Here is a 14,217-nt window from a genome sequence, read left to right on the forward strand (position 1 = left end):
ATGTCACAAACAGTCAGGTGTAACAGCCTCCCAATTAATGGTCAACTTCCTGTTGGTAGAGTAACACCAACTCGTCCATTTTTGCATTGCGGTTTAGATTATGCTGGTCCACTAATGTTAAAAAGTATGAAAAGTCGAAATTCAAAATTGTTCAAAGGTTATGTAGCACTCTTCATTTGTTTCAGTGTCAAAGCAATCCATTTAGAATTGGTAAGTGATACTTCAACAGAGTCATTTATTGCAGCTTTGATATGTTTTATAGCTAGAAGGGGAAAACCTACTGATATTTACAGTGATAGTGGCTCAAATTTCATAGGTGCAAACAGAGAATTAAAATCCTTACTGAAACTTGTAACGAATGGTGATTCAAAAGAGTCTGTATGTAATTACCTCAATATGCAATCTATAAATTGGCATTTTAATCCACCATCTTCACCTCACTTTGGAGGCATATGGGAAGCTGGTGTAAAATCTGTCAAGTACCACTTGAGACGTGTAGTTGGTAACACTATCCTCACATTTGAAAAAATAGATACAGTTTTGTGTCAGATTGAAGCATGTTTAAATTCTAGACCATTAACTGCTCTATCTTCTGATCCCAATGACTATCAGGTATTAACCCCTGGTCATTTCTTAATTCACGATGCACTAGTAGCTATACCTGAACCAAATTTGTGTGAATTAAAAATCAATCATTTGTCACGCTGGCAATTAACTCAAAGATTGGTCCAACATTTTTGGAACCGTTGGCAAACAGAATATTTGTCTCGGCTGCAACAAAGGCCAAAATGGTGGTGTAAACGTGCTAATATCAAGGTCAATGATTTAGTATTAGCGAAGGAAGATAAGACATCTCCTCAACATTGGAATTTAGCAAAAGTAGTTGCTGTTCATCCTGGTGTAGATAATATTGTTAGAACTGTTACTATTAAAACTAGCAAAGGTGTCTTCAAACGACCAATTGTAAAAATTTCTCCTCTTCCATTTAATGAAGAATAATATGTAGTGTTGAAAGGTATTTCAAGGTGGGCGGTATGTTCGGCCGCATTTCATTATTCTTTTGTTTTGTATCTGGCAACACTGGATGATTGATAGTTCTTTATAAGTGTCAACGTGGCGTGTGTGACTGCATAGTGTGTAGTTGCTTATGCATAGCAATTATTGTATTTAGTTGTGTGTTTACAATATAATAAATAGTATATTGTACACTCCGCATCAAAAAAATTGCGACACCTAACGCCGTGCAGCTAGGCCACCCAATATACACCTTCTTATCCCATAATCGTGTCTGGTAGAGAGACTCCCTCCCTCTCCTCCTTTCTTCTCTCCCATACTAAAATTAGCTAACAACATGAACGCAATTCTAATTTCAAACTACACATGTATTAGTATCGATAAAATGAAATAACAAAACCGAGACGAAACAAGATTCACAAGTTGATTTAGGGAGAAACTGAAACACACATAATGAAAAATTGAAACCAATGAATGTCTATTTCACAGAGGTTCAGAAATGAGGCAGAGAGAGAGAGAGAGAGACAAGATGAGAGAGGAAGAAAAAAAGGGAGAACAGATAAAAAATGTGGAATTTTAAACTTATCAAGAAAAGAACCTAACATTATAAAGTTCCGTTACCAGAAATCCAACAGTAATATAGAAATAACGTTTGTTTTATATATTTTTTAGGACTATTCGAATATATAGAGGATGCTTGAAACATTCATTAATTCACTTTCAAAAAGGATAGTATACTCAATTTCCAGTAGAACTGTAGATCTCAGTGAACATCTGGATTGTATGTTGTTTCCTTTATTAGTGGGCACTAATTTTTCTCTATGTCGTCGAATAAATGAATTTCTTTGTGCACTTAGGTGCAAATAACCTTACAGGAAGAAGCTTGATCGTTTTAATAATCAGGGCTAAAGTAAGTAATATAGGCGTCTAGCTTCAGGTGGCATGGTAGTGTAGCGGTAACGTAGTGGATTTACGATTAATAAAGATGTCTAGCATGGGTTCAAATCCTGTTCATGCCAACCTTCCATTTTTTACTAAGTGATAGTGAAGAATCGATTTCTCATATTATATGTGCAATGCTTAAGAATGTGGAAGCAAACACCTTTGTCATGATATATATGAGATTTACGAATGTTGGTTGGGAAGGGGCAAGGGATTTACCAGGACATTCGAAACACGTCATTGATCTGCAGTAAACACTTTTCGTGTTATCGTTCTCAGAAAGAAATATTACAGCATTTGTTTACCAAAGTTTACGGTAAGCAACCGGTAGGGTAGTGGTAAAGTACCAGACTTCCAAGCAGAAAGTCTGGGTTCGATTCCCCACCAGGTAGTATAACTTTTTCGTATAAAATAATGGCTGCAAACAGAGATTTATCTTCTGTTGGAGAACTTACAAAGCATCACTAGCGAGAATTCGAATAAACAGTGAGTGCATTTTTTTATCATACACTGTAATGATAAGTATGTTTCATATTTATATTCGTCCCACTTTCTCTCTCTCTCTTTCTTGTCATTTCCCTATCCTGTCGTTGCATCTTTCACTTCTCCCCCCTCTCTCTCACATTCACACGCACTTCATCTGCGTGTGCGTGTTCCATAGTTAAAACGGAGCAAGAGAACGATAGACGTGGTCTGGAGAATGTAATTAATTGGCAACTTCAGCGTCGAGTTTTTCGTGCTCTGGTCATAATATCTCCAGTCCTGGTCATCTCTGAAAGAAATACTGTTTAAACGCAAGAGAATAAGCAAATTATCTTTTTTATCATCTGGGTTACCGAGTCTCAGTCGAATTACCGGGTCACTATGGGTCTGAATCCTTGATCGAGTGGTGATCCATAAGCTAACCAACATCATCCGACTGACACTACGATCCGTTTTAGCTCTATCGTCTTCATTCTCTCTGTGCAAATTACAACGTTATATTCGCAAGAGATGAAAGTGATGCTGGATGTTCGGTACAGATAAATCTTCGGAAAAGACTAGAAAATGGTAATCTCTTTGGTTATTTGGAAACAAATATTTATTTATACTAGTTCGACACTAACTTGTTTCCAACTTGTAATTCAATGTGATTTATTCACGTTGAAATTTGAAACGTGCAAGGTCTGCTACATCTGTAAGGAACATCCAATTTTCCATTTGAACATTTGTAACTTTTCATTATGATACGGTTTGGACTTTTAATATAGGATATTTCTGATAAAGATTTACCAGTAAAATATCACTCATCTTTCTTTCTTCGTTTTTCTTTTCTTTTCTTTCTTTTTTTTGTTCACTTTGTATTAGTAGTCTGAAATGGAAGATATGACCTACTCTACCTACTGGGTTTATTAGAACGTAGTTTGCGTCAGTACGTCCAATGAACACTACCGAATTTATAACCAAACCACGTAGAAACAAAGTATGTGTGTTAAACTGTTGACATTATCTTAGATGTATCCCGTGAGATCTACAGTTCTACTGGAAATTGAGTATGCTATCCTTTTTGAAAGTGAATTAATGAATGTTTCAAGCATCTTTTATATATTGGAATAGTCCTGAAAAAATATATAAAACAAACGTTATTTCTATATTACTGTTGGATTTCTGGTAACGGAACTTTATAATGTTAGGTTCTTTTCTTGATAAGTTTAAAATTCCACATTTTTTATCTGTTCTCCCTTTTCTTTTTCTTCCTCTCTCATCTTGTCTCTCTCTCTCTCTGCCTCATTTCTGAACCTCTGTGAAATAGACATTCATTGGTTTCAATTTTTCATTATGTGTGTTTCAGTTTCTCCCTAAATCAACTTGTGAATCTTGTTTCGTCTCGGTTTTGTTATTTCATTTTATCGATAGTAATACATGTGTAGTTTGAAATTAGAATTGCGTTCATGTTGTTAGCTAAAAATTTTAGTATGGGAGAGAAGAAAGGAGGAGAGGGAGGGTGTCTTTCTACCAGACACGATTATGGGATAAGAAGGTGCATATTGGGTGGCCTAGCTGCACGGCGTTAGGTGTCGCAATTTTTTGATGCGGAGTGTACAACGAACTCTGTGTTCAAAATAATACAGTCCACGAACAGAGCCTTTGAAATATTAAATGTCCTCGATGCATCTGTGTTCGTGTCCCTCTCGTTCAAGGTTACTGGAAATAAATGTAAAACGAGGATAACCGAATATAATAGAGGTAAGTTACGGAGATACTTTCGGTCCTTTTTAAAAATTTAAACTTGAATTCTCTGGATTATTTTATCATGACCGAAATTAGTGTTTCATCGTTAATAAAATATTGCAATAGTAAACGTTTGCAATTTGTTATATACACGAACGTTTCTTGACTCTTACTTAAAAGAGCAGTCTTAGGATAGTGGCTTGAGCAGTCGTTTCGTGAGTCAGGGATCCGCGGTTCGAGTCCCTCCGACGAAATTCATAAAAATTTTATAATTTACAAAGTTGATATTTCTAATGTATAATAACATAAAACATAGTCAATTTCTCTCGTTCTTACAAGTTACAATTGAAACGACTTCCTTCACAGGGGAAAAACTAACATGACGTCACAGTCTACACTCTCGATTCCTACTGTCTGAAAACTTCGCGTGTTTCGCAAACAATTCATGAATACAAAACGGTCATCCTTAAGGTCTAGTATGAGTCATAAGTTTGTCTGAAACGACATTGTGGAATTGTTTCTACGTTCTTCCACTCTTACTAAAAATAATAATATTTCCGTTTGTCATTTTCAACACGTTCCATATATTCGTTCAACCAAAATTGGTAAATACGAACTATTCTTTTTTGTATATATATATATTGTTAAAATATCAATATAACGAAAATATAATCCTATGTCTTTTACGCAAAGAAAGGGCGTTACTATGTATCGTGACCAAGGCAAATCATACTTAGTTTCTGTTAAGGCAATTGAAGGTTCGATTTTCATATTGTCCAGTAGCTGACAACTTTTTTTCCCCCTCTTTTCCTTCCAAAGTATCGCTTATAAGGCAATTCATCCTTATAGAGGGCCCAAAAAACTTCTTTTGATTTTTCTTAACTTCAATATGCTTATTTGCATTGGAATAGGACGTAATATTTAGGTCTCAAATATTCAGTAATAATAATAATAATAATAATAATAATAATAATAATAATAATAATAATAATAATAATAATAATAATAATAATAACAATAATAACAATAATATCGAGGACAAATTCCGTCTGAGGACAGATTATATTAAAATCTGTAAAATCTCCCCTAGCGTTAGGAAAAAGTTACAAAATAGTTGGGATTGGAGACAATTGTCAGGACCATCAGGATATACCCTCTGCGTACGTCCCTGCAACTAGCTAAATGTTAAACGGAAAGTTTCTAAGCCAATTTCATGCAGAAAGTAGGGATACTGAACTCAGAAGAGCCATACAAAAATTTGTTTTTAAGTAATGGTTATGCCGGCTAAGCTACAGAAGAAGTCGATTATGAGAATTAAAGAAATATTGAAACGAAACTGGGAGGAAGCGAAATCCGGAGAAAACTACACACACGGTGTTTATTCAGCACAATGCTACTAGGCGGGAGCTGGGTGGAAGAGGTTGAACCACTAAATTAACAACAATTCAATAATAATAATAATAATAATAATAATAATAATAATAATAATAATAATAATAATAATAATAATAATAATAATGGTATTAAATTTTTAAAGTTGCCCTAAAATGTGGAAAAACTTACTTGAACGTAGGGATTTCGGAGAAATGGGTTCCGTACCTTCAAGATACACCTCTGCAACTACCCACATTTTAAACAAAAGCTTTTCACTAATGTTTCACGTAGAAAGTGTTCTACTGTACGTTTTAAGAAAAATTACTGTAATAGAAATAATTTAATATCACTCAACAGTAAGGAATATAATAAACTAATTTTAGGATGTGCAGAGGTAATTATAAAAGCTTTGCTTAAAAAATACCTACACAGACCATAATTCAATGAGCTGTAAAATACAAAGTAGCAAAAAACCTGTAAGATTCAGTCTACAGAGCAATTGTTACTTAAAGAATGGACATACACAATTTCGAGATCGTAACAAGACGAGAAATGTTTACGATACTTTTCGTCTCGTCTCGATTCTCATCTTTAAAGCGACATGATAATTTGTGTTACCCTTATCCCGTCTCAAATGTAAAATGTTAATTCTGATGTTATTTCGTTTGTTTTAGAAACAAGATGAGAAATTCCTCTTCTCTTGGGCAACATTAAACAAAACAGAAATATTCTTGCCAAATCTCACGTTTCTGTTTGTAACGGTATGACCGGAGCGATAATTAGCTACTAGATTTTAATCTTCTACGAGATAATAATAATAACAATAATAATAATAATAATAATAATAATAATAATAATAATAATAATAATAATAAATATTATTATTCCTGAAGATTTGATAGTTCAAGTATTGAAACATCCGCGTATTCGAATACCTGAATATAATAAAACGTGTGTCATCGTCGATCAATCGCCATCGAAAATCCTAAACTAAAAAAAAACTCCGACGCGGATTCGAACAAAGAACCTCCAGATTACTGATGCAGCGCCTTGACCACTAACCACGATCACTACGCCGCAAATGATTCGTCTTTAGTCGTGTTACATTGGGTTTCTTTGCCTCCGCTTACAAAGTTGTATTTTATAATTCCTCGTTTCAGAACGTTTTTCGGATTTCTTTTATGATTATATAAGTGAATAATCTTCGGCAAAGTTTATATTAATAACTTGAGTTGTTCTTAAACCTTTGGTTCACAAGTTTGTTTCTTCTCCACACAAAACTACAGATATGACAATTTAATTCTCATATTTTCACTTGCTTTCAAAGGAGTCACCATTACCTGGTAAAGCAATATTTTCCGTCACGATTAATGCATTTTGTAACAAAACACGTCAAGAAATGAGTTGAATGAAGGATGGAAGAGCTGATATCAATGTTGAGTAATGTAAGCTAATGAAAAGCATGTAATAACGTCTCGTGTTTGAAAATAATGTCAGCTACTTTTAATTCACTAACTGGTATTAGATTTGGTTCGAGCTTGAAGATCTGGAATGCACAAACTCAGTGTAGCTAAAAAGAAAACGCAACAAGAATGGACGAGATTCGAAGGTAGGAACACCAGCAGAAAACCCGTTTACTAACGCCTCATCTACCAAGCCAACACGTTTTATAAGTTTGCATGCAAATGATATCATTATACGTTTGTGCAATCAATATTTTGCTCTTTTTCTCTTCAAAAACGTAACATGTATACGACGATTCGTTTCATTTTCTATTAGAGCTTTGAAAGACATGATTTGTGCCTGAGTATAGGATCTTACTTAAAAAAGGCATCGTGCTTCCTTCATTCAGTGGGAAAAAATGGAAAGACATATACTTGAAAACATAGGAGTTATTTATGTAGAATTTCAAACTTGGATCTCAAGGGAAAACGAAAATAACATTATATTATTTTTTGTGTGAAAATTCCTTGCCATACAGAACTTTTTTCTACGGGTCAGGAAATCATTTCAGACTGACAACTAGAGTAATTCCTATACCTACTAAAACTACTTTCCGTTTACGATATTACGTTTTGAAAAACACTTATGTCGAGTAGAAAATATCATAGATCAACATATTCTCTTTCGTCGAGGTTTCATAACTAATTCATCAATCTAATAGGATCTACATTTCGGCATAAGTTACTGGTGGGTTAATATTTGGCTGCACATCTGATCTGGCACAATAACAGCATATATGAGAAGTAAACCATATAGAATTTGATTTTAATAATAATAATAATAATAATAATAATAATAATAATAATAATAATAATAATAATAATAATAATAATAATAAACAGCACATCGTTCTTTGCCTTATAAAAACAAAGCAGAAGGATGCGGAAAGCTTGTTGAAAGAGCATTAAAACACCTACAGGTTGACGAAATTGATATAAGAGATTGTCAGTCCCAGTTTAATGACGATGATGCTATTGTATCAGACATAGAAATGACGTTACCAAAGAATTAAGGAGAAAAATAACTTTCGCAATGTTTTTAAACTGTGACAGTCACTCATTCAATTTGGTCGGTATATATGCAGCAGAATAGGACACATTGATAATAACGTTTTATTTATTTATCTGTTTTTCAAACCATCGAAGCTCAGTACAATTCCTTCGCTCGTTCAACAAAGTACTTGAGAAAGCTGTTGTTCCTATGGCTTTAAAATCAGTCAAAAATTAGGTGGGGTACAAAGCTGGAAGGTGTGCAGCTCAGCACTAAATTCATTACAGATGTACTTACAATTCTTCAGGTCTTTAACGAGAGCAGTGAAACAAGAAGACGTGAAGTGTAGATATACAAAAGCTTGTTGAATTACAGATTTCTAACTTGGTTGGGATTTGGGAACAAGGTATTTACTTCAATCAAGGCAGTTCAAAAGAGAGACTAAGGTTCTAAAATAAGCTTCCATGACTTAGAAAACAATCTCAAAATCCTGAGCGAAACATACAACAATGATATGGAAGCATAGCAGTTACATGAATAAAGTTTGGACTGCAAGAATGTTACTCCCAACTCAAAAATTTCAAGGACTGAAGAGTTGCTTGCGTCCATCGTGCTACATGGAGATGAGAGTTTCTTCAATCTGCGAATTCCCACCCTATTAATGTTAATCACATTTGTTTCTATTGCTAGTTGTGAAAGATCATTCAGCAAATTAAACTAATTCTTTCACATTTAAGAACATCCATGGGCAGTGGCGTATTTAAGGGGGAGGGGGCTTCCGGGCTTAAGCCATTCCGAAATTTTATTTCTATTTTAGAATAAGTGAAATATCTTGCAGAATTTTCACATTTCCAGGCATAATGTTAGCAAAGCCCTCCCGAAACAAAATCGTAAATACGCCACTGTCCATGGAACAAGACTATGTCGTCTTGCACACTACCAACAATACTTGTTGACAGGTCTGTCGCGTCGGTGGGGCGCGGATCGACAAATCAACAAAATTCAAGGAATTCAGATTATGTTGGTAAATGATTTTTTAAAAATAATGTTAAATCAGATGTCAGATGATTTTAATGATGATCAGGCCACGGCTAAGTAAAAATTTATTTATTTATTTCATGACAACACAACAGGCTAAATGCCTAGTTATAGTGTCGTGTAAATAATTATTTATCATACACTATTATAGATACACAAATATACATCGTTAAATTATGCAGAAGTTATTGCCTGACAATTGTTTTGAACTTGTTTTCGGACATTACTAAATACATCTACTAATGAAATCTAATCATTTCGTTATATGAAGCACATATTCTCTACAGAGGAGACTTATGTAATATGTTAGTTCTTGCTTTTCTACAATAGAATGTCCCAGTGTTGTTGTTTTAGTCTTACTTATTGGGACATGTAATAATACTTATGAAACTAATTCAGGACAGACAATTTTACCGTTTAATAATTTATGTAAGAACAACAGATCAAACATTCATCTCCTTTTTTCTAATGTTTGAAAACTAAAATTCGTTACTATGTCTTCGTAGGGGACACACTTTGGATAGAAACCGGTTTGCTTGTATGGAAGCATTTAAAAAAAAAATTAAACTGTACTTTTTCTATTGCATCAGAGTATTTAGCGATATTTGGTGTCCAAACAGTACAACAATATTCTAATTTTGACCTCACATACGAAAAATATAACATTATAAATGTTGATTCTTTGTAGAAATCGTTCCCTATCCTATAAATTAAACGTAAGTTTCTATATGCACTACTCGTTATTTCGTCAACATGTTGAACAAAGGTTAATTTGGTATCAAATATAACTCCTAGTTCTTCGATAGTATTTGGGGTAGACAAGGAAGTGTCACTTATTGTATAGGCAAAGTTAATTGGATTTTCTTTGCTCGTGAAAGATACAGATTTGCATTTGGACACATTAAGGGCTAATTTGTTCTTATTACACCATATTTGAACTCTTTGTAGCTCCTATTGAACTTTTCCGCGGTCATCAATTGAATTTACTTTGGAGTATAATTTGAGACTGCCGGTAAAAAGAAACTAATACACAGAGTTAACACTTAATGCAAAAATTTTTAATACACAGAGGAATATCATTAATAACAAGAAGAAACAAAAGGGGACCTGGATTAGATCCCTGACGGACTCCCGATAGAGTATTGAACTTGAAAATTACCGGTAATGTAAAACATCGTCTCGGATTATTCAATTACAACTTTCTCCAGCCCTCTGTAAGATTTTTAATCTTGGAATTTAGTATTTGTATCGTTATTTGTATATTCTATGCTAAAACTATGTTGATATCAGTTCAAAATAAACAAGAATAGCATTAGATTTCAATAATTCAAAATCATGTTTTCATTAACTTTTATGTTTTACTACAAAAGCCATTCACTAAAAAATTGACATAACATTAACTTCTTTTATCTTACATTATGATCTTAAATTCCATATTTACGAGTATATCTAGGAGTACAGAATAAACTCTAGTTGTTTCTCATAACACACAAAGGGGGGGTTGGAATTCTCGCCCCGGGCGCTTACAACCCACGCGACGGCCTTACGTGTTGAGAGAAAAGAAATAAAGAAAATGAACTTTCAAATATAGACAAGTTCGCAGTACACAGACAAGAGAATTAACAACTACAGTTTGTGCATAAAATAAAAAATAGCATTATAAACATACTCAAAAGTGAGATGAGGTGAGTTGTTTAAATTATTGCGGATCTTCTTGTAGAAAGATTGCGGTAATAAAGAAAAAGAAAGAAAGAAAAAGAAATTTTGTTTTTATTCACAGTCAAGTCGCAATGACGTGTAATAAAGAATTAGAAAGGAGAAGATGGAATTGAATTAATAGGAATGGAGAGTTGGGATAGCATAGTTGGGGGGGGGGGGGGAGAGACTTTCAGCGCTTGCCCTAGGCAATGTTAACGCTAAGTACGCCACTGAATTTTCATCTTTATTTCATTCAGTTTCTATAAATACAAATAACTTCCACTTAAAAATATTACTGAATAGCACCAAATGTGTTTTAAACAAACTCTGGTTGCGATGGCTGCAAACATACATCCTTTATTAATCTTCTCACGATCTTTAGGACTAAGTATATGTAAATTGACTTCATTTAAGTATAGAGAGAAACAATTACAAACGAGTAGTATACAAACAAAAAAGATATATAGCACATAAATTGTCGTTTATGTAGAAGTTTGGTACTTTTAAGGTTGTAACATTGACCTTGTTAACAAGTGGACTAAAGAAACTAGCAACTTTTATGCTAATGTACACACACACACATGTATATATATATATATATATATATATATATATATATATATATATATATATATATATATATATATATATATATATATATATATATATATATATATATATTATGTGAAACAATGAAACTTTTAAAGAAAATAAAAATCTAGAAATTCAATTCAAGTATTATCTTTATTGCTTATTATCCATTTATTCAATGAATATAACTTCCAGTTTCTAATTTACTACATTTTATAAATTTTTACTTCCGGATATATGAAAAATTCTGCTGCGTTTCAAGGATCTGGAAAAAAATTGTGTAATACATAAACTAACAATTCCATTTTAAATTATACCCTATTGAAAAGGAACAATAATGGCAGTAGAAGAATAAATTATTTTCTTTAATGGAATATGTTTAACATATTCATTCATATTTTGTGTAAAGTGAAGAGATATCAAGCCCTTCATTACTTAAATTTACGAAACTTATTATCAAGGGTAACGTAAATAAATTCAACTTGTGGATAAATTATCCTAACTATATATAAAACTACATGAGCTAACATAAATTATTGAGCACTTCCTGTAGGGCTACAATGCTCAAATTCGGCATGATTGTACCTTTTCAGAACTAACCCCCAGAAAAATTGCCAAAAGCGAATATTTTTAATTTTTAGTGAGTCTAAATAGGGGATGAAGAATTTCCTCATGATATTTAAATGGGCCTTTTTTGACCTATAATTTCATGTTTCAGGTACTTAGAATTGGAATAAAAACTTGAAATTCGGTATGCTTGTACGTTTTCATTAGCACTACCTAAGTAAATCACTAAAAGTATTTAAAACATCCAAGTTCAGAGTCGTTTTTATAGAGAACTGAAAAATCTTTCCCATTTTATTTATATGGAATCCTTTCAAATCCCCAAATTATTAAGCACTTCGTGTAGGGCTACAATGATTAAATTTGGCATGGTTATAGCTTTTCGGGACAAGTCTACAGGAAAATTGCCGAAAGTTAATATTTTTAATTTTTAGGTGGTCTAAAGAGGGGATGAAGAATTTCCTCATGCTATTTAAATGGGCCTTTTTTGACCTATAATCTCATGTTTTAGGTACTTAGAATTGGAATAAAAACTTGAAATTCGGTATACTTGTAGGTTTTCGTTAGCGTTACCTAAGTGAATCATCAAAATAAAAAAAAAATCCAACAGTGGAGTGGTTTTATGGGGTACTGAAAAAATCTTTCACATGTTATTTATATGGGACGTCTTCTACACTCCAAAATGTTTAGCCACTTCCGGCAGGATTAGAATGATGAAATTTGGCATGATTGTAGCCTTCCAGGACTAACCGACAGGAAAATTGCCAAAAGTGAATATTTTTAATTTTTTAAGGATCTAAAGGGGGATGAAGAAATTCCCATGCTATTTAAATGGTCGTTTTTGGAATACATAACTTATCTTTTAGATAGTTGAAATAGGAAAAGAAACGACATAATTGTGGGTTCAAGAGGTGCGAGGCCGTAGGCCGAAAAAAGACAGTGTGTGGGGACGAAGCCCGCGGATGATCCGATTCAGAAAATATGAAGAGCAAGTTCACGAAATTCTCTGTTAACGCAAAGGCCGATAGATAAGAAATGCGAGGCTGTAGGTCGAGCAGACTCGAGGGTCTGAAGGCGGAGCTCCCAGCTAGCCAAATTCTAGTCTTCTAATATAGCTACAAATAAAGATTAAAATTATGCAGAACCTTCAGAATTTATTACAAGCATTCTGAAGAATATTTCTGAACATTTTTATCTCCTCTAAACGACTTATACAAATGCACCGTTCGAATATACCAACAGTAGAGATAAATGGAACAATTATTCCATTTTCTGAAACTGTTACAAATCTTGGTGTGATAATAGATCAATTCCTTGACTGGAAACCTCACATTAACGCTGTATGTAAGAAAGCGTTCTGGTCTTTGCATTCACTCATTAGACTAAAGAAAATTCTACCCACTGAAACAAAGCTACTACTTATAAAATCTCTAATATTCCCTCACCTTGAATATTGTGATGTAGCTCTATCAGACTTAAATGAAGAATTAGCGTACCGTTTGCAACGTATCCAAAATGCCTGTATAAGGTTTGCTTATAATCTCAAACGATCAAATCATTCAACTCCATACTACAGAAAGTTGGGCCTTTTAAAACTTGCCGATAGACGTGATTTTCATCGACTCACACTTCTCTTGCGCTTTCAACAACCTACCTACTTATTTCAACGTTTGCAACCACTAAATGCTCACCACGATCATAATTCAAGATCAGGTGTAAATAAGCTCCTTTCTCTTCCCCTACACTCGTCAAAATTCTACTCGAATGCGTTCTTTGCATCCACTATCCGTGCGTGGAATGACCTTCCATCCAACACAAGACAATCTCAGCCAATCAACTTATTTAAGAAGTCGGTTGAGTAGATCCTCCATAAGTCTATCAAGGCTTACTAATATCTGAAAAACAAAATGCTGATTTTTATACTCACTACCTTTTTTTTTTGTTCACTAAATGTATGTGACTATATTATGTGTTTATTTGTAGTAATCTAAGTAATGTATGTGTGCATGTGATGTGATGCATATGTGTGTGTGTGTGTGTGTGTGTGTGTGTGTGTGTGTGTGTGTGTGTACGTATGATTGTGAGTGTTTTATACCTATATATTTTATACAAATTTAATATTATTATTGTATTGCTAATCATGATACTATTGTATTGCATAGTCAAGTGGGAGACAAGGCATGATTAGCCTTAACTTCGCCATGTAAAATAAGACTAAATACATAAATAAATAACGTTGTTTTAAACAAATACCTATTTAAGACACGGCAAGGGCTTCCTTTTGTGTTAAGA

The 14,217-nt window shown here is 33.5% G+C and overlaps 1 protein-coding gene across 1 annotated transcript; it reads left to right on the top strand.

Annotated features, from left to right (window-relative positions):
• On the top strand, positions 1–999 carry LOC145685341 (uncharacterized). Its single transcript, XM_081757721.1, has one exon. It carries the CDS (start codon positions 1–3, stop codon positions 997–999), a length of 999 nt encoding a protein of 332 aa, XP_081613847.1.
• Positions 1,000–14,217: the final 13,218 nt, after the last annotated feature.

The sequence above is a fragment of the Thermobia domestica genome, chromosome 5 (assembly GCF_964235325.1).
Source record: "Thermobia domestica chromosome 5, izTheDome1.hap1.1, whole genome shotgun sequence".
Lineage (NCBI taxonomy): Eukaryota > Metazoa > Arthropoda > Insecta > Zygentoma > Lepismatidae > Thermobia > Thermobia domestica.